Source organism: Cornus florida, unplaced genomic scaffold, assembly GCF_030987335.1.
Source record: "Cornus florida cultivar Cherokee Brave unplaced genomic scaffold, ASM3098733v1 CherokeeBrave_3.0.0_Hap2_Chr05, whole genome shotgun sequence".
NCBI lineage: Eukaryota > Viridiplantae > Streptophyta > Magnoliopsida > Cornales > Cornaceae > Cornus > Cornus florida.
This window is the reverse complement of record NW_026775575.1, coordinates 13,401,558-13,428,939: the sequence shown is the minus strand read 5'-3', so window position 1 is coordinate 13,428,939 and position 27,382 is coordinate 13,401,558. Positions and strand designations below refer to the sequence as shown.

Here is a 27,382-nt window from a genome sequence, read left to right as displayed (position 1 = left end):
TTATGTTGTTACTGCTAGCAGTGAGCACGAGGGGGAATCCTTGGCGAGGAAAGAGAAATTCCAATCTCAATGACCTTCCCTATCGCTTCCCTTGTATCTCCTTGGTTTTTTCAGTAGTTGTGCTGCTGTTCAGTGAGTGAGTCTGGGCCTCTGTATTCTTTTTTCCTTGGGGAGGAATAGATCAATATCAGTTTTGCCAGTTATTTCCTTAGTTTTCTTAGGTTGATTGGGATGCCACCTTCATACTGAATGAATGTGTCTGTCTAGATTAAGTTCATAGTACAATCATAAGCTCCATGAATAATTTTTTGTAATGAGATTCAAATAATCTGCAATATTTTCCATAAAAACAGTAAGGTTGCATTTGGTTCACTGATATCCAAACCGGATAAAAGAAATTGAAGATTTCCTTTACAATGTTTCTGTTCCTTCATTATCCATGAATCAAATTGAATCTAAATGATAATCATGTTGGTTTGAAAACCAAAATCAGTTGGCAAGTGTCTTGCATTCCGGTACAATATACTCTTCTCTCATCTCATAACATAAGCAAAGTAAAGAACCCAATTTAAACGCGTCCAGCATTCACAGAGGATATCGGCTACTTGAAAGATGTGAAGAAGCTGACTATGTCATTAAGAGCATGAATGAAGTCATCAACGTCCTCTTTTGTGTTGTAAAAGTGAAGGCTTGCCCGTGCACTTGCATTTATTCCTAAAAATCGACGGAGAGGCTGTGCGCAGTGGTGACCAGATCTAATAGCTACTCCATGCTGAAACAGAATATGCTCCTTGTCATAAAATCCATTTTCCACAACATTTCAAAAGATTCTTGGGTAAATTCCACTTACCTCCCCTGAAACATTAGAATAATATGCAACACATTTTTCTGGAATTTTTTGTTTTGCGAGTGCATTTTCGTCTTTTCTCATTTTGCGTACTGGACACCGTGGAGTGTGCCGGGTGTGTCCGAGAGTTAGTTAGGGCATTCCTTTGAGTTCAGGACTTAGAAATGCAATGGTTGCCATTTCGGCATTTTTTCGTTTTCCGGACCAGAAAGTCCCGGGCGGGACCCGCTACCGGAATTGTTGTGCACTGGAGTCGTGTCTCGGGTCATTTGCATACCATGCATAATTATTTTGTGCCTAAGTAAATTGTTTAAGTGCTAAATGCTGAATTGGGTAGTTGTATTGTAATTAGAGCATGTGTTTGAATTTGTGATAGAAAATTAAAAGAAAAAGATATTTTTTAAGTAATGGGACCCACCACTACATTGTTTAGTGGCCAAAAGGCCACATTTGGCCTCACATCTTCTCTCTCCCCGTAAAACTCTCTCTCCGTAAAACTCTCTCCCTCTCATTTCTTCGATTTTCTTTTTTCTTTTCTTCGCAAAATTTCAATCCTTGTTTACTTTCTCAATTTTGAGAATTTTTGGGTGCTGTTTGTGGCAAAACGGAGAGCTCGTCAAGATTTACACGTAGATACAAAGAATTCACCATTTGGCTAACCCTAGGAAGTTCAAAAATTCTAGGGATTTTTGGGGGTTTTTACATCTTTTTGGGGATTTTATCATTTAGGGATTTCGAAAATTCTTCTTTTTGGGGGTTTTATCATTTAGGGATTTTTTGGGGATTTTTGGAAATTTCGAAAATTCGAATTGTTGATCCACAGAGGACAAAACTGAACCAAACCATAAAGTTTGTATTGGACTGACGATTTTAATGGATCCATGTGCACATCTAATTACTAGACAATGCACAAATAGATAATTGAACATCTTCTCACCCCTTTGCATATGCGGGATCAGTTAATTACTGCGTCCTCTTCATTAGGTTGTTAATTGTTGAGATTTTTTGAGAACTAATATCTGTAGAAAATGATTCTTTTGAAAGGGGCTGTTGTGTGTCATTAATATTGTCAAGGGAATCTTGCCAACCCTCAACTCCCGTAGAAAAATCTCATTTTAAAGGATCCTTACATAACCAAATCTATTTCAAAGAATTGACCCACACTCCACAACAATAATTGAGAATAGATTTGTAATGACCCGAACAAGTGTGTCCAAACCGTTAACTGGGTCTTTATCCGAACCTGAGGTCACTTGAGTCATTCCCATCATGTCTAGGGTCAAAACCTCATTCATGCTTCACAAGGAATTCTAATCAACATCACAAGGCTCTAGGTGGATCATACTGGAACAAGGAACAAAGAAAGACCAAGCAGCATCAGTTCGGTCGACCGAAGCAACCCCCCCCCCCCCCCCCGCGCGCGCGCGCGCGAACCGGTCGGCAACCGGTTGTGATCCCTACAGTAGCTGAGGCTAATGGAAGAACCGGTCGGCCAAAGTGCCCATTTCTTCGAACTGTGGTTCAGCCACTAGAAATATTGAGAATGAGGAAATGAAAAAAATGGGCTATGTGGAGGCTTGCACCCTGTTCTAAACCAGTTCTAATACTCTACAATTGACAAAGCTACATGCCACAATTATAAACACCATCATTTAGATACAAAGCACCTTCATTTACCCCATTCAACTAAGAATTAATAATAGTCTTTACATTTTATCCAAATTTACATCAAAATAGGATCAAAACTTACAATTTAATTACAAGGCCATGCTATGTAACTTAATACATTTCAAAATGATACTTTTACAAAAGAAAGAGGCTCAAAACATAAAAAATAGCAAAATGAACTTCAATTCCCCCTTCAAGCTTGTGGTGGGTTGTCATCCGCCACTTCTTTTTAGAGACCTAAAAAATGTTAATATAAAGGGGTGAACAAAATTGCTAAGTAGGTGGTGCCTAAGACATACCTCTTGTGACCCCGTGAGTCCAAGCAATGAATAGGAATAAAGGATAGGGATCATGCTATGCCGGGGAAGAATACAACATCAATTTCAAGTCCAAAAATGAACAATGTGGTATTATGAAATGCAATGCCATGCTATGTCGCTCCCCATTTTCAAAATCACTTCCATTCATCACTTTTCAAACCGTTAACATAACTGTCCCACGGTGACCCCATGACGACACGAGAGAAGGATTGGCTACTGTCCCTGACCCATGGTACCCCCGTGGCGTCATTTGGGGCCTAGATAACTCAACCACGCTGGGGTGATTTCCCATGTTCCCTCTAGGTCACATTAACGCCACGGCCCCTCGGTAACCCCTCTGCGACCGGGTTTTCGCAAAACCCTTTATCAAATTTTTTCCCAAAAAACCCATTTCTTTCATTTTAAAACAATTTTTCCCATTTCTTACCCAATGATATGTATGAATGTCTCATGCTTCCTAACAATATATATATATATATATATATATATATATATATAACTCATAATGTCCATACCGTGTACAGAATGCTGTCTTCAAGATATCCTCATCCCTATCCCGTAATTGATAGTAGCCCGACCTCAAGTCAATCTTCGAAAAACAGCAAGCTCCCCCCTCAACTGATCAAATAAATCATTTATCCCCGACAAAGGATATTTGTTCTTAATGGTGGCATGATTTAACTTCCGGTAATCAATGCACAACCTCATAGAATCATCTTTCTTCTTAACAAACAAGACCGGTGCGCCCCACGGTGACACACTCGGTCGGATGAAACCTTTCATCATCAAATCATCAAGCTGTTTCTTCAATTCTTCCAACTCCACCGGTGCCATACGATACGGTGCCATAGAAATCGGTGCAGTACCGGGCATCAAATCAAAAGTAAACTCCATTTCTCGATGTGGAGGCAACTCTATCAAATCCCCCAGAAAAACATCCAAAAAGTCACGAACAACTACCGGATAAACCTCTACTGCAACACCATCTTCTTCGGCTAAAAGATTAGCCAAGAAGTAATCACCACGACCCCGTCCATGAATTCCATAAAACAATGATGTGTGGGAATCACTCCGATTTCCCATGAAAAAGAAGCAATCTCCCTCGGGAGTACAAACTGTGACTCTTCCTCTGAAACAATCGATCGTAGCATGAAATAAAGCTAACCAATCCATCTCAAGAATGGCATCAAAGCCAGTAATCTCAAGGAAGATGAGGTCAAACACAAAAGTTCGTCCGGCTATCACGATGGAACAATCCCTCACGACTCGGCTCAAATACACTGAAACCCCAACTGGCGTATCAACACATAACGCCCAATCCATGAAACTGGCCTCTAACCCCAATGCAAGTGCAAATGATGATGAGATGAAGGAATGAGATGCACCAGAGTCAAACAGAACATGGGCCCAAGAGCCAAACACTAGGAAAATACCTCGGAGAACTGATGGACCAGAAGATGCATCATCCTGAACAACTGCATAGACACGCCCCTGAGAACTTGTGTGCCTGAGAACTGTCAACTTGAATACTTGACTGCTGCACTGACATAGCAGGAGTATCCCTCCTAGCTGGCCGTGAACCCTGTGAAGACATAGCAGGTTGTGGTGGCGGCGGTGGCCTAAAACCTGACTGAGCTGTAGCCTACTGTGATCCTCTGCCACTATCGATACTTGCTCCCCGATTTGGACAATCCCGAATTATATGGCCTTGATGGCCACACCCATAACAAGCTTTCGATGCTGCAGAAACTACAGACGGGTACATAGGACATTTGGACTTGAAATGTCGAGGCTGTTGGCACTGAAAACAAACGACCCCACTCTTATCTGACCCAATTGACATAAGAGTAGTAAAAGCTGATCGTGCCGACTGCTGCCCCTGAACCTGAGACGAACCACCCCTGTTCTTCTTCCATGACTGCCCCTCTGATGATGCCCTGCATTCCTCTTTTGCTTCCACTGTTCCCTTCCTACATTTTTATCTTTTGCCTCCGCCTCTAGCATCAATGCTCTTTCCACTGCCTCTGAATACACCTTGAAGTACTGTGCTGCTATCAACGGCCTTATTTGGTAATGAAGACCGGAAACAAACTTTCGAGTCTTGTCAGCCTCATTTCTCACTATTTCAAGAGCAAAGCGAGAAAGAGAGGTAAACTTGTTCTCATACTCTGTCACCGACATATTGCCTTGTATGAGATCGTCAAACTGCTTCCTTAACTCCCACCTCTTGTTAATCGGAAAGTACTTCTCATAAAACAGCTCATTGGACATATCCCAACTCATATCGTCTAGCTTGTGCTGGTTAATGACCGACTTCCACCAAAGCTTAGTGTCCTTAGAAAACTTATAAGTGGCTAAGATGATCTTCAGCTGATCGTCCGACACATTCATAGAAGTCAAGTAGCTTTCCACTTGATCGAGATAATCATCCGCTACCATCTGATTTGCGCCACCCTCAAACATCACTGGCATGAGCTTCACAAACCCAGAAATCAACTTGAGACGTTTTTGTACTTCTGTCTCCTCTGTTTGAACCACCGGTTGTGGTACCGGCTGCTAAAGAGAAGCAATTGTATCCTTCAAGGCACTTTGCAACAAACGATTCAGTGCCAGTTTCGCCGAACCTTCACCCTCTTCAATGGGCATCACAACATCGTCCCTTCTAGTGGAGACACCTTTCGGGGGAATCAAGTCCCTAAGAAGTGTATCCTCTTCAACTAGCTCCGCGGGATTAGAGCTAGAGCTTTCACCAACATCACCCCTTGTCGGCCTAGGGCCCCCTTGGTTCCTTTCGCGGTGGCATCGTGCTAAAAAAACGAGAAAACAGTTCAACGACAATGACGCTAAGGTCCAACCGAGAACGACTCAACACAACACGACACTATACTAACACTAGCATGCAAGGCTATGCAAGAAACACATTAACATAAACACATAAGCATGTAAGTAAGTAAACAGTTAAGCATGGTTTTCAAAAAATAAAACACTTTAGCAATTAGCCACATAACAATGCAAATGACTTCCAACGCAACCCTATGTAGGCCTCTACCCGTCGTCCTGAATGGTTTTCGAACCATGGTTCTGATACCAATTCTGTAACGACCCAAACCCGTGGGTCCGAGCCGTTAAATGGGTCTTTATCCAAACTCGAGGTTACCTAAGTCATTCCCATCATGTCTATGGTCAAAACCTCATTCATTGGTCAAAATTATGCTTCACAAGGAATTCTAATCAACATCACAAGGCTCTAGGTAGATAATACTGAAACAAGGAACAAAGAAGACCAAGCAGCATCAGTTCGGTCGGCCGAAGCAAACCTTTCCTGAATTGGTCGGCTGAAATGGCCAACCGGTCGACCGGTTGTGATCCTTACAGTAGCTAAGGCTATTGGAAGAACCAGTCAGCCGAAGTGTTCATTTCAGTCGATCGAAATGGTTCTTCGAACTGTGGTTCAGCCACTGGAAATGTTGAGAATGAGGAAATGAAAAAAATGGCCTATGTGGAGGCTTGCACCCTGTTCTAAACCAGTTCTAAGACTCTGCAATTGACAAAGCTACATGCCACAATTATAAACACCATCATTTAAATACAAAACACCTTCATTTACCCGATTCAACTAAGAATTAATAATAGTCTTTACATTTTATCCAAATTTACATCAAAATAGGATCAAAACTTACAATTTAATTACAAGGCCATGCTATGCAACTTAATACATTTCAAAATGATACTTTTACAAAAGAAAGAGGCTCAAAACACGAAAGATAGCAAAATGAACTTTTATTCCCCCTTCAAGCTTGTGGTCGGTTATCATCTGCCACTTCTTTTCCGAGACCTAAAAAATGTTAATATAAAGGGGTGAGCAAAATTGTTATGTAGGTGGTGCTTGACACACTTCTTGTGACCCCGTGAATCTAAGCAATGAATAGGAATAAAATGATAGGGATCATGCTATGCCGGGGGAGAATACAACATCAATTTCAAGTCCAAAAATGAACAATGTGGTGCTATGAAATGCAATGTCGTACTATGCCGCTCCCCATTTTCAAAATCACTTACATTCATCACTTTTCAAACCGTTAACATAACCGTCCCTCGGTGACCCCATGGCGACACGAGAGAAGGATTGGCTATTGTCCCTGACCCATGATACCCCTGTGGCGTCATTTGGGGCCCAGATAACTCAACCACGCTAGGGTGATTTCCCTAGTTCCCTCTAGGTCACATTAACGTCATAGTCCCTCGGTAACCTCTCGGAGACCGGGTTTTTGCAAAACCCTTTATCAAACTTTTTCCCAAAAAACCCCTTTCTTTCATTTCAAAACAATTTTTTCCATTTCTTACCCAATGATATGCATGAATGTCTCATGCTTCCCAACAATATATATATAAGAGGAATCAAATACTGTACAAGTTAAATATTCACAATAGGCATAAAAAATTACCACCAAGCATGCTTTTCATATAAATCAAGTAACACACAGTCATGAATTTCATACACAACAAATAGGTCATTCTAAAGGTAATTAACACAAATTAAGCATGTTTGACAACAAATCACTTAGAATTAACTTACAAAGATACAAGAATGCATGGATTAGAGACTCCTACCTCAAAAGATGCAAAAAAAACCCCAATTTGAATCCCAAATTCAAAATTCCTAGGGTTAGCCAAATGAGGAATTATTTCTATCAACACGTAGATCTTGACAAGCTCTCCGATTTGCCGCAAACGGCACCAACAAATTCCAAAAGATGAAAGAGTAATTGAAGATTGAAGCTTGAGAAGAAAAGGAAAAGAAAAAGAAGAGAAAAGTGAGGAAGAGAGAGAGCTTACGGGGAGAGAGAGAATTTTGAGGCCAAAATGGCCTCTTGGCCACTAATGAATTAGTGGTGGGTCCCACCACCAACAAAAATCCTACTTTTTCTTTTAATTTTATACATATATATACATATGCTATAATTACACTACAACCACACAATTTAACATTTAAACAATTTTACTTAGGCACAAAATAATTATCCATGGTATGCAATGAACCCGTGACACAACTCCCGTACACAATCCCGATAGCGGGTCTCACCCGGGACTGTCCGGCCCTAAAAATGGAAAAATGCCGAAGTAGCAACCGGTGCATTTCTAAAAGTCCTAAAGTCAATGAAATACCCCAACCAACTCTCGAACACACCCGGCGCACCCCACAGTATCCGGCATGCAAAACGAGAAAAGACGAAAATGCCCTTTCAAAATCAGAAAATTCTATAAAATAGAAAATGGAGAGAAACAGAAACATTATAAGAGTTTCGTATACTCAACTCAACTTGTCTCAACTATTTGGGTTCAATTACTGAAGATACAAGATTTAGTCTCATCCCCACTCTCTCTCTCTCTCTAGCCTTTTTTTCTCTACTTTCCACCCGTCATGGTCTATTTATAGGCCATGACCCCCTTTTTTGCAGTTAACCAATTACATTGGGCTTATAGCCGAAAGTTCTCTTCCTTCTGGGCTGGGTCTTGTAATGGGCTTCACCTTCCTTGGTGGACCCCCCACGTTCGGCCCATTCCAGGGTGCTTTGGCATGGATCCTTCTTCAACTATTCGACCCGATCTCGTTTCCGCTATCCATATCCGGCCCATGCCACTTGCCGCATCCTCAATTGCCCCCATAATTACCCCTTATTGATTAGGGGGTAATTATTAGAGGCTGCTAATGATGACCTGACGGCTCGAGGAGATCGTGTGGGAGAATAGACGGTTAGATCTAGGGGTCGGCGCTTCAAGATTCAAAAAGACAACCCATCGATTTCTTGACTCATCGGCTCTTGGGCTCATCTCGTCTTTATAAGCTCCATCGATTCTCCCTCGATCCTCTTTACCGTCTCCATCTCACCTTTTGCTGCTTGAATCCTCTCCGGCGATCTCTTGCGAAAGATCTTCCTTCCAGTGGCTTTGCAATACTTCTCTGCCGTTTTCACTATCTAAGGTTAGTTTCATTTGCATTTTTCTTTTGGAAGACTTCTTTCTTCTCCCCGGAATCCTCATCCACTCTCACCATGACAGTAGATCTAGACGTTCTGCGCATGAAACTCCACCTTCCTGACGATGTAGAAATTAGAAACTGCCCCCGGGAAGTGAATATTAGAACCGGTGCTGGCCTTCTTCCCGGCGAGGCCTTGTTTTCACTACTCCACCTCAATCTCCTTAGATTTCCTTTACATCCTTTCTTTTGCTATGTTTTTAACAAGCTAAATCTTTCACCTTTACAAGTAAACCCTAATTTCCTTAGGATTTTATCCGCTATGCTACTCCTGATTCGTGACAGAGGTCTGGATCTAGACCTCGTAGATCTTCTCCTCTGTTATAAGGTCAGCAAGATCAGAACTGACGAACCGTTTTACCACTTTTTCCCCATTGAGAAGAGGTCTATCTGCACGGATAAGATCAAATCTGAGAAGGGCTGGAGGAAAAACATTATTGGGGTTAGGGGAGCCTGGTTCTCTCCAGCTGCGGAGGGTTTCCCTATCCCGAGCGCTTTCGGAGAGTGCTCTGTCTCTTTTTACAAGAAATATAAAAACCATAAGAGTGACTGTCCTTGCGAGATCTGCATTCCTCGTTTTTGTTCTTTCTTGTGCCATTCCTTAGGCATTCCTTGTGATGACTTGAGCTACAGTGTGTGCAGGGATAGGGATAACTACTTGAAGCGGTACGTTCTGACCAACGTCCCCTCTTGCTCGGACCTTCTCACCTTAGATAATCTCCTCGACATCTCAGTCCTCGGCAAGACAATGAGCCAACTCCAGATCCCTTCCTTCGGCAGGAAGAAATCTGCCCCCAGGCCTGCTATCACTCCTGCGTCAAATTCCTCACCGGCTTCAGCATCTTCCTCCGCTACTCTTTCTGACACCACTCCTTCCACCGATCCATCCGCGACGGCTGCTGACTCGGTCGCTAACACGGCGACTGCCAGCCCGAACGTTGCCCTCTCTGTCAACAATCCTCCTGGCTCTACTGCTGCTTCCGCACGGGGAAAAGGCCAGAGGAAAAAGGCATCAACCTGACAGTGCTCTGAGCATGGATGACGTTCCCTTGTCTCAGAGGGTTAGGCCCTCTGGGCCGAATGTGATTTCCCTAGTGAGACCTCCTCAAGCTAGGCCCCCCACCCCTTCTGGGCAAGCCTCCGCTTCAAGAACGGCGCCATGGAGCCCTCGCTTCATCCGAACAGACGGATCGTCTGTGAAACCGACCGAGACCATGTTCAAAGATGGTCAGACCGCGATGGCCTACTACAGGAGTATGTTGACTCCCAAGGACATCGAGGTAGCCAAAGGTCTATCCCAGAGGGAGGTGTTCAGCCGATTCCCCTTGTCCGCCATGGAGGTAACTTTTACCCCTTAGTCAATAAATCTTTACATACTCTTGCCACTTTTTTTCTTCTAACCATCTGCTCGGCTTAACCAGTTGTCCTGTATATCTCTACAGACCTTGTACGAGATGATGGCTATGCAAAAACAAGTTGAGCAGGTGAATGCCAAGGTCCGCGCGCTTTCTGACAGCCTTAGCGTAGCGAACAAGGAGAACGATAACTTAGCTGCTCAGAAGACCGGGTTGATGGTTCAACTTGGTAAAATTGAAAAAGAGATGGATTCGCTGAGGAGGGAAACCGACTCTCTTCAGGATGAGAGGAGTGCTCTCCAACTTGAAAAGAGTGTCTGGCAGACCGAACGGGAATCCCTTCGGGCCGAGAAGGAAGAACTGCTTCGCCTTCTTAATGACGAGCAGTCCGCTCGGATGGCCTTTGAGAAGAGGGCCCTGGACGAGCGCAACGCTTTACTTGATACCATCAGCAGGGTAAATGGTGGTATGCTAGCTCTGCACGCTCGATTCTCTAGAGTTGGGGCCCTCAGATATGCTCAGGGGTTCCGAGAGGGTTACGCCGATCGCATCCCGGATGAGGGTCAGACTGGCTCTACCTCTGATGATGTTGATAAGGATCTGGATATTGACCCTCCTGGTGTTTATATCGATCCGGACTCCACCGCTGCCGAGGGGATATTTGATGAATGTCAGGAGATTGCGTCTTCTTGATTCACTCCTACTCCTCCTGCCGCTCTGACTTTGGACATTCTCCCTATGTTCGCTTTGACTCCATCTGCCGTTACTGCTGAAGATAACCCTCAGCAGAATGATTCTTCCAACGCTGCTGAGGGTAGGATTCAACTGAACGATCCTGTCATTCACCTTGACTCTCCACCTCGTGAAGATGGCGACACCACCAACAATGAGGAGGTAGCCCAACATCATCAAGAGGCCGACAAGGCAAACGCCTCTTAGTTAGGACCTCTCTCTTTTTTTTTTTTTTAAATGTACTGACTTTGGCATATGTGCCATCTTTACACCTCATTTTTTGTAACCTTCTGAAGCTTATTAATGAGATGGCCGACTCCTGATCAAATTTTTTGTGTCAACTCTTCTTTTTTTTTTTTTTTTTTTTTTGCAAGTGTTTAGTGTTCGGCTCATTGTGCCGACTGCCACTTACTTTGCTCAGGTGCCTAGCGTTTGGCTAGAATGCCACTTGCCACTTGGCCCTCTAATTTTCTTTAGCAAGTGTTTGGCGTTCGGCTCATAGTGCCAGCTGCCACTTACTTTGCTTAGGTGCCTGGCGCTCGGCTGGAATGCCCCTTGCCACTTGGCCTTTTATTTTTCTTAGCAAGTGTTTGGCGTTCGGCTCATAGTACCAGCTGCCACTTACTTTGCTTAGGTGCCTGGCGCTCGGCTGGAATGCCTCTTGCCACTTGGCCTTTTATTTTTCTTAGCAAGTGTTTGGCGTTCGGCTCATAGTGCCAGCTGCCACTTACTTTGCTTAGGTGCCTGGCGCTCGGCTGGAATGCCTCTTGCCACTTGGCCTTTTATTTTTCTTATCAAGTGTTTGGCACTCGGCTCATAGTGCCAGCTGCCACTTACTTTGCTTAAGTGCCTGGCGCTCGGCTGGAATGCCCCTTGCCACTTGGCCTTTTATTTTTCTTAGCAAGTGTTTGGCGTTCGGCTCATAGTGCCAGCTGCCACTTACTTTGCTTAGGATTTTAAAGAGGAGTGCAATCTTTATAAATCTCAGAAACTCATACATTCAACTGTTTTCAATTTAAAATAAACAGAATTCAGTATTGAATCTCAACTTTTTATTGATAATACCTCTTTAGAGAAGTAGCATTCCAAGGCTTGTTAACCAGCCTTCCGGCCATGGTTTCTAAGGTATATGCGCCTTTTCCTATGGCCTCTGCAATTCTGTATGGGCCTTCCCATGGTGGCATCATCTTTTTGACTATCCCCACCTTCTTTTTCAGAACCAGGTCACCTGGCCTAAAGTCTCTGTGCTTTACTTTCCTGTTATGGCTGTTCGCAAGTGTCTGCTGGTAAGAGGCGAGCCTCACCGCTGCTGCGTCTCTTTTTTCTTCCAGCAAATCGAGGTTAAACCTTAGCATATTGTCATTATGCTCACGGCTCCAGGCCAAGCTTCGAACAGTCGGAACTAAGTGCTCGACCGGTATAACTACCTCGGTTCCATACGCCATGGTGAATGGACTTTCTCCGGTCGGTCTTCTTGGGGTCGTTCTGTAGGCCCATAGGACGTTCGGCAGTTCATCTAACCACCTTCCTTTCCTTTCTTCTAGTTTCTTCTTGATATAAGTAAAGATTGTTCTGTTTGTAATTTCCGCTTGTCCATTGGCCTGTGGGTGACTTACTACTGCCAGCTTTTGATTAATTCCATACTCCTCCAACAGCTCTCTTACCTGCTTACTGTCAAGGTAGGTACCATTATCCATGACGATTGACCTCGGAACACCAAACCGGCAAATAATATTACTCCAAATGAATCGTCTCACATGAGTTTGAGTAACGCTCGGGTACGGCTATGCTTCCACCCACTTAGTAAAGTAGTCTGTAGCTAGCAACACATACTTGTTCTGAGCTCTGGCAGTTGGTAGAGGACCAACTACATCCATCCCCCATTGCGCGAAAGGCCATGGTGTGGCCATTACATGCAAGTCTTCAGGCGGTTGGTGAATCAGTGGTCCGAACCTTTGGCACTTATCGCACCTTCTGGACAATTCTTCCGAATCTCGCGACATGTTTGGCCAGAAGTACCCTTGAGCCATTGCTTTGTGTGCTAATGATCTCCCCCTTGAGTGGTTTCCACATACACCTTCATGAATAGCTCGTAATATTTGCCGAGCCTCTGTAGGGGTAACGCACTTTAAGTACGGTCCGGAAAAGGATCTTCTGTATAACTGGTTATGCACTATGGCGTACTTTGCAGCATTCGCTTTGATTTTCCTAGCCTCATTTCTTTGTTCAGGCAGAGTACCATCTCGGATGTAAGTTATGATCGGATCAATCCAACTTGGCTCATATGGAATAACATTCACTTGCCAAGGATCTGAGCCTGAAGGCTCTTCGAAAATGGATGGCTGGTTTAATATTCCCACTGGAACCACCCTTGCCAATGTTTCTCCAGAACCCGAGGCGCTATATGCTAGCCTGTCGGCATCTCCGTTACATTCCCTCGGAATTTGAATGAATTCAATTTTTTCAAAGTTCTGTGCCTCCCGCATAACAGCAGAACGATATGCTTCCATCGTTTCGTCCTTGGTTTCATACTCACCCCTCACCTGCCGAACGACTAACTGTGAGTCACTGAAAACATTCAAATTCCTGACCTTAAGTTCTTTGGCAAGCTTTATTCCTGCCAGCAACGCTTCATATTCTGCCTCATTGTTCGTGGCTGCGAATTCAAGCCGAAGCGCTTGGCTTAAGGCTGTACCTTCTGGCGTCTGCAGTTTGATCCCAATGCCTGCACCCATCTGATTTGAGGATCCATCAACGAAGAGTTTCCATAAGCACTTACAAAGATCCTCCTCCACGTCTTCTGAATCACACTCTAGTAAAAAATCTGCCACCGCCTGCCCTTTGACTGCTGTTCTAGGTTCGTATGTGATATCAAATGAGCTTAATTCTATGGCCCACTTCGTCATTCTTCCGGAGAGATCTGGTTTGTGCAGGATTATTCTGATAGGGAAAGTGGTTAGAACGATAATAGGATGGGATTCAAAATAATGCCTGAGCTTTCTTTTCGCATGCACTAGCGAGAGTATCACCCGCTCTGCCTTTGAATAACGTCTTTCGGCCTCAGTCATTGTTTTGCTAACATAGAACACTGGATATTGCTTCCCTTTTGCGTAGCGGATCAGAACGCCACTTGTTGCGATGCTGGATACTCCGAGATACAGAAACAGCTTCTCGCCTGACTCTGGAGCTGACAGTACCGGAAGGTTCTGCATATATTTTTTCAGAGCAGTTAACGCTAGGCGTTGTTCATCTCCCCAAACCTGCCTGCCGTGGCTTCGGATTGTGTCAAAAAATGGCTTGCATCGATCTGACAATTTGGAAATGAAACGGCTCAGTGCAGCAATCCGTCCCGTAAGCGTTTGCACCTCTTTTATTGTCGTCGGCTCGGCATTCTTAGTCAGAGTATCTGCTTGGGCAAGGCTTGCCTCGATGCCTCTGAGATTAACCACGTGCCCTAGGAATTGGCCTGAACTTACACCGAACGAGCACTTGGTCGGATTGAGCTTCATTCCATACCGCCGCAAAACATCAAACACGCCTCGAAGATGCTGCACATGATCGGCTTTTTTCTTACTTTTGACCACCATATCATCAATTTAAGCCTCCACTGTCTTCCCTATTTGTTCCTTAAAAATCTTGCTAATAAGTCTTTGGTAAGTTGCCCCGGCGTTCTTTAGTCCGAACGGCATAACTTTGTAGCAATACGTCCCGCGTTCAGTAACGAAAGAAGTTTTTTCTTCATCAGCGGGGTCCATGGGGATCTGATTATAACCCGAATAAGCATCTAAAAAGGTCAAGCGTTCATATCCAGTTGTTGCATCCACCATCTGATCAATCTTTGGCAGCAGGAAGCTATCCTTCGGACAAGCTTTGTTTAAATTGGTAAAATCAATGCATACGCGCCATTTCCCATTTTTCTTTTGCACAACGACCACATTCGATAACCAGTCGGGGTAGTGCACTTCTCTTATGAACCCCGCATCAAGCAGCCTATCAACTTCCTCGGCAATAATTCGGTTGCGCTCGGGGGCAAACCGTCGCTGCTTCTGTTTTACAGGTTTTGCATTGGGATTAACGTTCAAGGAATGACAGGATACCGAAGGATCGATCCCGGGCATGTCCAGGTGACTCCATGCGAACACATCTGCGTTTTGAGACAAAAAATCAACTAATTCTTGCTTTTCCTCCTCAATGAGTCGTTCCCCTACTCTGGTTGTCCATTCCGGTCGGAACTGATCGATCTGCACATCAAGCAAGGGTTCTTCAGTCAAGCCCTCTGGTTCCTCCTCTCCGTTCTGCCTAGAGGGAGGCTCCTGTAATTGCTATCTCGGACTTACTGAACGAATGGGAGCTTTCCCCTTTCCGGCATGTTTCAGCGTTACAGAGTAACATTCTTTAGCTGCAACTTGGTCTCCATGAATGTCAATCACTTTGGTTCCGTCTGGTGCCAGGCATCTCATTACCTGATGCAGAGTGGAAGGAACACCTCGAACCCTGTGGATCCACCCTCTGCCCATCAGAAGATTGTAAGAGGGATGAATTTCAACAACTACAAAGGTTTCCATCAAAACCCTCTCGGCAGCATGTACCGCTACCTCCACCGTGCCGACGGGCTCCACTCGCTTTCCATCAAACCCTACTAGTGGATTCCCGGTGGATTTCAGCTGATCCTATTTGATCTCGAGTTGATCGAATGTATCTCTTGGCATGATGTTTACACTACTTCCAGGGTCAATTAGAACTCTGCGCACCAAGCATTTGGCCACTGTCAAACTTACGACCAGCGGGTCCTCATGAGGGATCTGAACACGCAACAAGTCTGTCGCGTCAAACTTTATCTGCGTTGATGCGCTCTGCTGGTGCAGGGTGTTTACACTGCCTATCCTTCTCTTCATCCGTGCCTGACGAAGGCGTGTTCGAAGCAATTCATTTGATTCCTCAGCAGGTTCTAGCCGACCGTGAATAGAATTACTCGAACTGGTTGCGTGTTGTGAGAATTCGATTTTTGATTCTTCTTCACATGCTCCATTGGCCGGTTCTGCTCCACTGCTGGTCCTTGAATATAACTTGCGAACTCCCCTCTGGCTATCAGCATCTCTACCTGTCTCCTTAGGTTCCTGCATTCGTTAGTCTGGTGGCCAAAATCAGAATGAAATGCACAGTGTTTAGACTGATCCCTCTGTTCGAGAGGTTGCCTGATTGGTAAAGGAGGTCGGAACTTATCTTTATTTTCTTGGTACAGTCTTGCTAGGGTAACTTTCAATGTAGTAATCAGCTCTTCCTCTCTGGGCCTCTTCTCAGATTTCCACGAGGAGCGTTGCGGTTGGACCTGTTTTTGCCTGATCTTTGCTTTGGTCTTTTCTTCCGTAGATATAACGGATGTCTTCCGAGCGTTTGCCGCCTCTTCTTCTTCCAAGCGCACAAATCCATCGGCTCTTTCGTTGAGTTCATCCATAGTCCTCGGCGTGTTGACCACCAAACTTGTGTGGAACGGGGTGCCACGATTCATAGCCAGAATGAATGCTTGAACTGCCGTTGAAGGGTGGCATTCAATAACCATGCTCTTGGTAAGGTTAAACCTGGTTAGGAAAGCCTGGAGAGGCTCTTCAGCGTGTTGCTTCATTGTGAATAAGCTCGAAATATCTTTCGCTGGACGCTTGTTTCCATAGTATTGGCTTATGAACCGATCGCACAGGCTTCGGAAACTATCCACCGAACCCCTCGGCAGGTTCTTGAACCAATTCAGAGCTGGTCCGGCTAGACTCGTAGGAAAGCACTTGCACATCAAAGAATCATTCTCAGTGTTTAGAGCCATTTACAGCTGGATGTGATACACATGATCGATCGGATCAGTCGTTCCGTCGAATAGAATGAAAACAGTTATGGAAAATTTCCTCGGACTCGGAGCAATCAGAATCTCATCGGTGAACGGTGAATCCACCGTTCGAGCTGCTGAACGGAGTGCTTCATTCTCCCTCTGGAATCCCGCGGCTGCTCTCTGGTCTACTGATCTCCTCTTTGAGCTGTGATAGTCGAACGTCGTCATGGAAGGCCGGTAGGTCGGATCGAATGATCTATCCTCAACAAAGTCCTTGCGCCATGGAGGCATAGCTTTCTGACGAATCAACTATGTTGCTTCACCTCGGCTGAGCGTTTCTTGATGTGGATCAAAAGTCATCGCTTCGTTTCGCCTGATCTGCTCACGCCGTGGATCCATGTGAATTGATCCTTCATGATCATCCATACGACGAAGATTTGGCGGCAGACTGTCTCGCCGGATTTCCTCGCGGTGAGGATCAACTAGATTGTTTTCAACCTCTTCACCGTGATGTGCTGCATCGGTACGTGCACCTTCTTCGCCTACCGGAAGTGGTCGTGGAATTACTGGAGCTTGTTGACGCTGTATTTCATTCCTTAGATCTGCATTTTCTCTCCGGAGAGCTTCGATCATGTTCATCAATTCATCAAGTTTCACTTGCTGGATGTTCTCAACCGTATTAGAGTTGTCACCCCCTATCATGATTTCGGATCGAAGCAAAGGCATGAATTACGAACTTCGAAACAGATCTAAGCTTTACCGATGCAAACTCTGCTAGATCTGGGCTTAACTTTACCAAATCGTGATCGTTGTTTGCTAGATCTGAACTTTTCTAGCTTCAAACTCGTCGGATCTGACTGCAACTGAGCAAATCGCAATTGCGTCCTTCTAAAGCAAATGCCTCAGAATCCACAATAATCAAGAATTCTCTCGGAGCAAACTACAATCTCACTGATCTGGATTCAACTTCCAGAAGTCACACTGCATATTCATAAACTCGATTGAACTAATATGGTACTGATCGGGCTCGAATTGATCTTCGTCCTCGGTTCCCACAGACGGCGCCAATTGAAGATACAAGATTTAGTCTCATCCCCACTCTCTCTCTCTCTAGCCTTTTTTCTCTACTTTCCACCCGTCATAGTCTATTTATAGGTGCAGTTAACCAATTATATTGGGCTTATAGCCGAAAGTTCTCTTCCTTCTGGGCTGGGTCTTGTAATGGGCTTGACCTTCCTTGGTGGACCCCCCACGTTCGGCCCATTCCAGGGTGCTTTGGCATGGATCCTTCTTCAACTATTCGACCCGATCTCGTTTCCGCTATCCATATTTGGCCCATGCCACTTGCCGCATCCTCAATTACACGAGTATTTTTTTGCCATTCTGCTCTGTCTAGGGTTAGACTTGAGTTAATCTGAACACTACTGTATTTTTCCATACCATCTCATGGTAGTGTTGGTATTCCCTTTTACCTTGCACTACCTTCAAATGTTGATGTTGTCGCTCTTTGTTACAAGTGCATCTTTTAATCTTTGTTTCACGTGGACAAATCTCTTAGATGTCTTTCTGGTTTTCTAATCAAAGGGTTGCTAATTCTACCTTCTCAAACTCCATCTCTAAGTTTCTGGTGTTTTTTTTTTTTTTTTTTTTTTATTTATTTTTTTTTTTTATGAGTCTCAAGCTCCATCTCTTAGTTATATGAAAAAAATTATTGAATTAATGGTCTTTGGGTTCAGGGGGAAGCATTTCTGTGTAAGTAGTAGGGAAACACATGTGGGAAGGGCAAGAATAATAATCAGTGGTGAAATCTAAATTGGAAAATTTTTATATTCCATGTGTCATGCTGTATCAATAGCAATTCAAATGTCAAATTTAGAAGTGATGGGTGCGTTGCAATGAGAACCCCCTTATTCTCATTGAACAATAAAGCTCTTTCACTCAACTTATTTGAAGTGTTAGATTGTTCAGCACCTGTTAGTAGAGTCATTGCTGTTAACTCTTGAAAAATTCAGTATCTTGTCTCTCTACTTTCAACGAACAGGGAAATGGTCACTGTCAATATCAATGTACATGTGTATTGGTTGAAGGAACTGATCTTGGATGGTTGAGAGAGAATCCAAGAGAGCTAGTAACGGTACCAAGTCAATGTGAAATTCTAATGTATTGGTTGGAAGCCAGGACTCTGATCCTGATGGTAGAGAAAGAACCCAAGATAGCCAGTAACCTTAATGAATCAAATGGAGTTCTAATATATAGTGGCTGACAGCTTTCACTAAATAATGGGGAGGGGTTTTTTTTTTTTCCCCCATCATCTGATGGCATATTATTCTTATAAATCTGCTAATAACCTCTCTGAATTGCTTAACTTATGCGGCAAGTGACATTGATTAAAGAAAAATGTGGTGGATTATAATATAAACATAGTAATTTTCCTAGATAGCTAGATGTTAGATGTCTCAATATCAGGGGAGTATTGGTAAGCAGTTTCTGTGTTGTCTTTATGGAAAATATAGAATTAGTATTGTTTAACAGAACTCTCATTCCTCTTCTGTGAGGAGCACACGAAGCTCAATTTTTTTTTTTTTAATCCAGATTCATTAGTTGCCCAAAATCAATCTCTCTCTCTCTCTCTCTCACACACACACACACACATACACACACTCTCGGGTGCACACACACTGTGCACCCTTTCTTAGAGCTGGCAACACGTGCCTCATTCATATTATGTTGTGCAATTATTCATTATTTATATTTGAGGACGCTTCATCACTATGAAACTCACAAGTTCTTCTAAGAAAGAGTTTAAGTTCAGTTTTATATGTTTGCAGGTAGCTGCTGTCCCTGAGGATGTTGGGACTGCTGGTGCTCTTCGGGCCATTGCAGGTCATCTGACTGCAAACGATATCTTGGTTGGAGTTCTTATCTTCTATAGTGTTTGAGTTCAAGAAAAAAAACAAAGGTTATTCTACTAAAACTATTAGTTCTTTATGCTTATGCAGGTTGTGAGTGGTGATATTGTTTGTGATGTTCCTCCTAGGGCAGTGGCGGCTACCCATAGACGACATGATGCAGTAAGAAGGTTGCTTTCCAGAGCAACAAAGTAATGCCGTCTCAACTGCTGGCAAATGCATCTACCCCAAGCTTTCATCAACTCTATGCCTTTGGTGACAATGGTTTTTCTCCTGCTCTGAGGAAAACCCATAAATGCTGTGTTTATATTGCCAATAAAAGCAAGTACTGTGCACGCTTGAATTCGATTAAAGCTTTCAGCGACATAAATCGAGATGTGAGTTTTTTCAGTTGAAACTTTTTGTGAGTGCTTAGAAGTTTGTTTTACTTTTGTGTTTCTTTTTTTCTCTTGCATTTGTTTGATCAGGTGGGGCTGATGGTCATACTTAAGTGTGTCAGGCCATAGGAGAAGCAAGTCACCTGTCAGGATATTCATTTTCTGCTCAGAATAACATAATTCATCCTTCAGCGGTTCTTGGTTCAAAAAGAACAGTGAGTTGCTCTCTCTTCATTCAATCTTTGTTTATGGAAAACTTGTTGGTTTATTGTAACTGGTTTATTTACAAAGGAAATTATTAGACAAAAAAGGTTTAGTGATTAATAGTACTTGTAAATAGTTTAAATTGGTGTTTGCATCTTGCTAGATTAGAATATTTGTGGTTCACCGACTCCAGGTCATTCTCAGTATGCTCATAAAGTTATTTGCTTTCATTATGCGGGCCCACAGTGTATATTGGGGGAAGGTTCACAAATGGGTGACAAATGCAGTGTGAAACGATCTGTTATTGGCTCTCACTGCCAGATAGGTTCCAATGTAAAGGGAAAATGAAACTACTGTAAAGAGGATGTTATTATGAAGCATCTACCTCCGAAGAAGAAAAAAGAAAACCATAAAGGATTTTCATCTATATATTATTTGGTTACAAAGAGCTGGAACTTTTATTATTAACTAATACTGGACTTTATTTATATCGTAGACTCGTTGCAGAACTACAGTTGAGATAATTGCAAATTGTTTTGATCCCTTGTATCCGCAGGTTGTTAATTCAGTTGTGATGAACCATGCTATCAAGGTTCCGTTATTTGCAGTAATGTACAGCTCCAAGAGCGTGTTGTTTTGAAGGACTATCTGGTTTTGAAAGACTGTCTGGTTAAACCTGAAGAGTACCCTTGCCTCACAGGACTCTGTGTCTCGGACAATAATTGTAGCCTAGAATTGCTCTTGTTTGTTGTACTTATAAACATTTTTATCAATTTTAGGTACAATGTCTATAGCAATTTGTCAGAGGAAGTAGACTACAAGTGGTTGTGTTGAAAACATTTTTGTATTTCTGCAATTCATGTGCTTTCAATGTGCAAGGGTTTTATACTGTATTTGTGCCATCTACGTGCTTTCAATGTGTAAGGGTTTTATTCATCCCAGTGAGGTTCGAGTACTTAGCCTCCGGTGAGCATTTAGTCAGGGGACCCCATTTTTGGTTCCTTTTTTATTCGACGTGAAAAAGCCATCTCAATAATTTTGGCACCCGCAGAGGAATGGGAACAGCTCTTCCTTCTCCCTCTTATTCTGTAGATTGATATGGTCAGCTTATCGATAGGGAACAAATGTTTCTAGCAAAGAGAATTGGGTTCAAATTGGGTAATAAGGTCACTATTTATCTGAGAATACCAATTGTTAATTGGCAAATCTAGAAAAGCCAATTCCAGTTTTTGAGGATAAGATGGACAAAAACATGTGACCGGAAGCCTAATGTCACGAAGTGATTCCTAAGACGCTTGGAGGATGGAAGACACGCATGCTGGTTGGCAAAGAGCATAGTTTGACTAGGAATGGTTCCAGGGAAGGGGCGTGTAGGAGAACAGGATGGTACCTCTTAAGAGTTTAAGCAGGTTGACTCGGTTCAGTTCGTGGTGTGTGTCGCTGGTCGTGGACTTGACTATGAAGAAGGGAGTTAGCCATCCCTGCACAAATTGGTTGGGAGCTGGAGCCGTTCCCCTGATGAGACCAAGGCAGGTCGAAACCAGTCAGCATGTATCTTTGGGAGGGCAGGTCGTAATGGCTGACCAGGGCGCTTACGCGAGCTGAAGCAACGCCTTGGTGCTACACGGGCCGTGCCGCTGCGCCAAATCTCTGGGTCTGTGACAAATGGTATCAGAGCAGGACTTGGGGTAAGGCACGGTGGGGTGCCCCCTTGTCGGTCTGGGAGGGGTCAGAGAATGAAGACGGTGCACTGAAGCTGCGTCGAAGAGGAGGAATCAATGCAGTTGGGGGGGAGAGCCTCCATCTCCCTAGGAAGAGGCGTCCGTTGAAGTTGCGCATTGGAGGGCCGGAGGGCCGCGCGCACCAAAGTTCGTGCTTAGTCCGTGGGTGATGCAAACCATGGTGAAGGGCGAGCATCAAATCGGCAGGAGGCCATTGCTTGCTCGGGATGTCGTGGAGGCGGCATGACGGAGAAGAGTCACGTCCTTGAGGAGTGGTGTCCTTGAGGAGTGGACGTCCCCTTGGTCCGAGGCTTATCATTGGGCGAGTGCAGTGCAGGGAGCTGCACAAGGAAGCGATGGTAGGAAAACGAGCATACCGCATGGAGGCAGACTTTGGAAGAGAGTGGGCGCAGTAATGAAGCGCCGCACTACGACGAGGGCGTCGCAGGATTTAGGTGGGGGAGAATGTCACGAAGTGATTCCTAAGACGCTTGGAGGATGGAAGACACGCATGCTGGTTGGCAAAGAGCAGAGTTTGACTAGGAATGGTTCCAGGGAAGGGGCGTGTAGGAGAACAGGATGGTACCTCTTAAGAGTTTAAGCAGGTTGACTCGGTTCAGTTCGTGGTGTGTGTCGCTGGTCGTGGACTTGACTATGAAGAAGGGAGTTAGCCATCCATGCACAAATTGGTTGGGAGCTGGAGCCGTTCCCCTGATGAGACCAAGGCAGGTCGAAACCAGTCAGCATGTATCTTTGGGAGGGCAGGTCGTAATGGCTGACCAGGGCGCTTACGCGAGCTGAAGCAACGCCTTGGTGCTACACGGGCCGTGCCGCTGCGCCAAATCTCTGGGTCCGTGACACTAAGCTCTCATTTTATAGTGAATAACTCTGGTTTAGTTTTCGAAAGTTTGCTGAGACTGACAATTGAAGTTGCGAAGCAAGACATGTTTGGTTTAGTCCGGAGAAAATAATTTTTGTAACAAGCCCTCTTTCCAACTTCTGCAACCCCATTCTCAATTCAGAATTTTGCACTTAGGCGCCTGTGACGACCATCTTTCATTAATATACCAAAGCTTATACACCACAAGACAAAAGATCATGCCAACAGTTGATGTACAAGTACTCATAAATCATTTAATGACTCATGAATAGCTCTTATTATGATTACAAAAAGAAAAAAGAAAAAAAAAAGACAAAAGGAAGAAAGCGGATGCCATTATACATCATCATCATTATTGCCTTAATCCCATAACAGTGGGTTCGGCCACATGAATTCTCCAACCTCCATTGTACAATATACTTTTCTCTCATAACATAAGCAAAGTAAAGAACCCAATTTAGACACATCCAGCATTCAGAGGTTCTCACCTACTTGAAAGATGTGAAGAAGCTGACTGTAAATTCCACTTACCTCCCCTGAAACATTAGAATAATATGCAACACATAAATCTACTGCACTGGAAAGGTCCTGAATTTTTGTATATACCTGTTGATCAAGAAAAGTTGCAATATCTGTAGGATGAATGTCTTTAACGTTGAAAGAAAAAAGCGCAGCTCGCTGGACAATTTGGGAAGGTACTGGGCAATATATTTGTACGTTGGGGAGTGATCGTAGGTTTTCATACAGATAATTAGACAGTTCTACCTGGAAACACAAAATTGGAATCAAAAGCCACCGAATCATACAAACATCCCTCTTGGTATAGCATACCTTTAGAATTACTAACTTCTAAAGTCATATGACTCATATTCACTCCGCTTTATATTAATGTAATGCACCAAAAAAATCAGAACTCAGTTAAATTCTTGCTCAAGTTTTTCCTAATTTGATATTGGAAGGTGAAAGCTTAATCAGTAACACCTAAAATTCTCTCGTAAAGTAAATTATCTAGCAGAAAATGTAAAGAATAATGTAAGAAGTTTCAAAATGCAAATAATAGGCTGCAGCTGCACCATTTACTATGAAAACTTTATTGAGAAATTCGTGCCCTACTCGAATGAGTGATGCTTCCAAACCCTAGGATAAATTCATGAAAAGAAAAAAAAAAATTGTGTGATACTAGGTTTCTCATCATTATTCTACAATTTGCTGTTTTTAACAAGTAGCAATTGCAGGTCTCAATTGAAAAGGTTTCTAGATGGCTGTACCACTGTCTTTCACTAATCCCGCCTTGAATTGAAGTCGGGATTAAAAAGAATCTGGAAAATCCATAAAAATTAGGGAGGGCCATCTCTAATGGACCCACCACCCAGATGAAAAATATATATATGAGAGAGAGGGAGAGAGAGAGAGATGAGTGAGTAACCGACTAATTGAGTACATGCAGAAATCAAATATGTTGTGTCCACAGAAGAACGAAGGCCATCAGATTTGAACTCCATTTCTCTTTATATCCAAATTTAGATACATGGATTTCACTCATACAAGTGACAAATTCTAACACCTTAATTGAAGAGTGGATGTACAAGTTGGGCTGGTCCAACCTAGTCTAGTCCCAACCTAACTTCAACCCGAATCGGGTTGGGTTGGGCTAACCCGAATTATACTTAACATGGATTGAGATCATAATCCGGACCGAATATTTTCGGTCGGGTTGGGTCGGGTTGATCGGTTGAATTTTTATTTTTATTTTTTTAAAAATTTAATTTTATATATATATAATTTTTTTTTGAATTTATATATATTATATTATATATATATATATATGTATATTATATATATTTGATTATATTATTATTAAAAATATTTTTTTTTTAGGGCAATCATTTTGCCTCCCCAATCGCCTCAATTTGATTATATTATTATTAAAAATATATATTTTTTTAGGGCAATCATTTTGCCTCCCCAATCGCCTCAATCTCTCCTCGTTCTCTACTCTGAAATTGCCACCCCTCTCTCTCTCTCTCTCTCTGTGTGCAACTGCAAGCTACAAAATCAACCAAGAATCACAAGTTCAAAACCCATATATTTCTGTTTATCCATCTTTCTGCAAGAATCAAAAGTTCAAAACCTATGGACTTTCTCTCTCTCTGCAACTGCTAACTTGTATGTATGGGTTTTGTTTTAATTTATTTTTGGAAGTCACGGCGGCGGAGGGACGGCGGTTGTGGATCAGTGGCTGAGGCGAGGGACGCCGACGGTGGATCAGTGGCTGACGCGAGGGACGCAAAAAAAAAATTTAAGCCCCCCTCTCAACTCTCAAGCTTGCCCCCCTTTCAACTCTCAGGTTTCGTCCATGGACGGCGGCAGAGACAGAGAGAGAAAGAAGAGAGAGGAGAGAGAAGGAGGAAAAAAAAAAAAAAAATTTGGGTTTTGGGTTGGGTTCGGGTTGAGCTCGAGCTCAACCCGAATATGTCTGGGTTTTGATAAAACCCAACCCGAACATGAACCCGATTTGTGAATATAAGTCCTAATTTTAAATTTTTTGGGTTGGGTTGGGTTAACCCGCCCCGCCCAAGTTGCAGCCGCATGTACAATGATTTACAAACTAGCATATAAAATGAAATAAAAAGGTGGAAGGCAAGTGCCAAAAAGGATTCCCGCTTATAAACACTTACAGGGAAAATCCATAATACACGGCCATTAAAATACTTGATATTAATATTAAATTTAAGGCTGCTGAAATGGTGTAACACGGAATGCTTTATTGTTGATGTAAGCCATCGTTTCAAACCATGAGGAACAAGGAAGCTTTTCATATAAATTCACAAAACAACACGTGTGCATGATATAGTAAAAAGTTTTAAAACACCAAGTGGGGACAAAATCGAGGGGGCATAGTTAGAGCAAGTGAAATAAGATGATTTGGTCATGCGTAGTAGAAAACAATGAGTACCCCAATTGAGTCACTTGTGTGAGTCTTAAGGGGTGGAATACCTTGGAAAGGAGAAAAAGGTAACATAGAGTCAGGGATTGAGATAGTAAGAGATAATGTCGCAGCCAACAATTGACAGGAAAGAAGACTGTAGTATGAGATTCAGCCAACTCATACCACTTGTTTATAACAAGCTCATTGCTAAAGCATTCAAAGCACATTGACAAAAAGTAAGGTCTATGTATCTTGATCAAATAATTAGACCATTGAGTTAGTATTCAAGTTTACGAATGGTTGGCAAAGTGAGATTTCTTACTTGATTCCTTAACTAGCACAACAATCCAAACAAAGACTAACACAACAGCCAGAAATCAGAAACAAACTTGACAAATAATCTCCTTTAATTCAAAGGTCAGATCTGGTTAATAGAAACATGACTCCGCCCCTGGCCCTAATGGATCACAAAAAGGAGATGATTCGCCATAACATAAATAGTCCATATTTGCAGAGTTATTTGGGGAACCCTCACTAGTTTTTAGTGATCTCTAAAAAGTACTCCTTCCCAAAATTAATGTCCCTTTTAAGGACTCCAATTTTCTAAAGAGACATCCACTTAATGAATAAAAAAGGAGGCTCATGAACAGTATGTTTTCTTTTTTCAAACCCATAACCTCCAAGTAACAATGGAGCAACCTTACGTTGTTCGCCAAGGCTCCCCCTCATGCACTTAATGCACATATGCCCTTAAAATTTCAAAACTAGCCCTCCAAAAGTTTTAAGGATATATATTATTGATTAGGAAAGTTTTTAGAAGTCGGATAATTTGGAAAACTACAATTGGATTACATTTAACTTTCAAAGAAGACCTATTTTGGGACATCACAAAAAGGAATGAAGGACACTAACAATAATGAGAAAAAGTATGAGATACTGAATCTTTTAAAATAGGGTAAAATACGAGAAGTGAAATTTAAAAAAATAAATAATAAATTAAAGGGAAAGCAGGTAAGAGGAATGAATGGAAAAACAATATTACTCAGGAACATTTCTATGCCTCAGCCTGTTAAACTCCCACCATCTCCCATGTGCTTCCTAGATGTTTCCCTCGCATTGCGAAAAGTGGGATCCCCATTGTCAGAGGAACACTTGAAACTCATTTCCAACCAATAATCCCAGAAATGCCAATATTTAAGAACTCGTGGTTATCAAGCATGGTTATTACTTGACTTCAAGAACTCATCCACAAGGCTTTAATATCATAATATATGGCAATAACCTAACCTTGTGAGAAGAAGCAACAAGAAAATCAGCATCAACGTTCTGGACATCAACCCCCATGTGTGGAACACTTGGCAAGCATCTACTACCACTTTTGCCCAACATCATGTGCCCAAGGCACAATTTCATGAATTGGAAGAACAGAAGCTACAACAAAGTACACCAAAAAAAAGTTCATTGATCTTATTCCACATTAGAACACACTAGACATACATGCAATCCTAAATCTTTTAAGCAAGAATTAATATAAGTTTGTTTCAAATAACTACAATGAGACCCAGCTTTTAGAATGTTACATGTC

At 42.9% G+C, this 27,382-nt stretch overlaps 1 protein-coding gene and 1 long non-coding RNA gene across 5 annotated transcripts in view; one reads left to right on the top strand and one right to left on the bottom strand.

Annotated features, from left to right (window-relative positions):
* Nucleotides 1-22,654, top strand: part of LOC132306127 (uncharacterized) — a 39,449-nt gene extending 16,795 nt beyond the window's left edge. Inside the window, exon 7 of one of the 3 annotated variants that reach the window (XR_009481827.1) lies at nt 20,824-22,654. This is a non-coding gene — a long non-coding RNA (uncharacterized LOC132306127). Of the gene's footprint in view, nt 1-19,605; nt 19,642-20,823 lie in introns of those variants that run through there. The other 2 variants (XR_009481828.1, XR_009481829.1) reach the window with 2 other exon arrangements.
* Nucleotides 543-27,382, bottom strand: LOC132306126 (cysteine desulfurase 1, chloroplastic-like). Of its 2 annotated transcripts, none has more exons than XM_059803367.1 (3): nt 27,085-27,382; nt 23,475-23,633; nt 543-772 (listed from the first exon to the last, which is right to left on the bottom strand). In XM_059803367.1, exons 1-3 carry the CDS (start codon nt 27,208-27,210, stop codon nt 602-604), a joined length of 456 nt encoding a protein of 151 aa, XP_059659350.1. In that variant the 5' UTR covers nt 27,211-27,382; the 3' UTR covers nt 543-601. The 2 variants fall into 2 exon arrangements, with proteins under 2 accessions (XP_059659350.1, XP_059659351.1); XM_059803368.1 differs by lacking the exon at nt 543-772 and adding an exon at nt 6,448-6,670.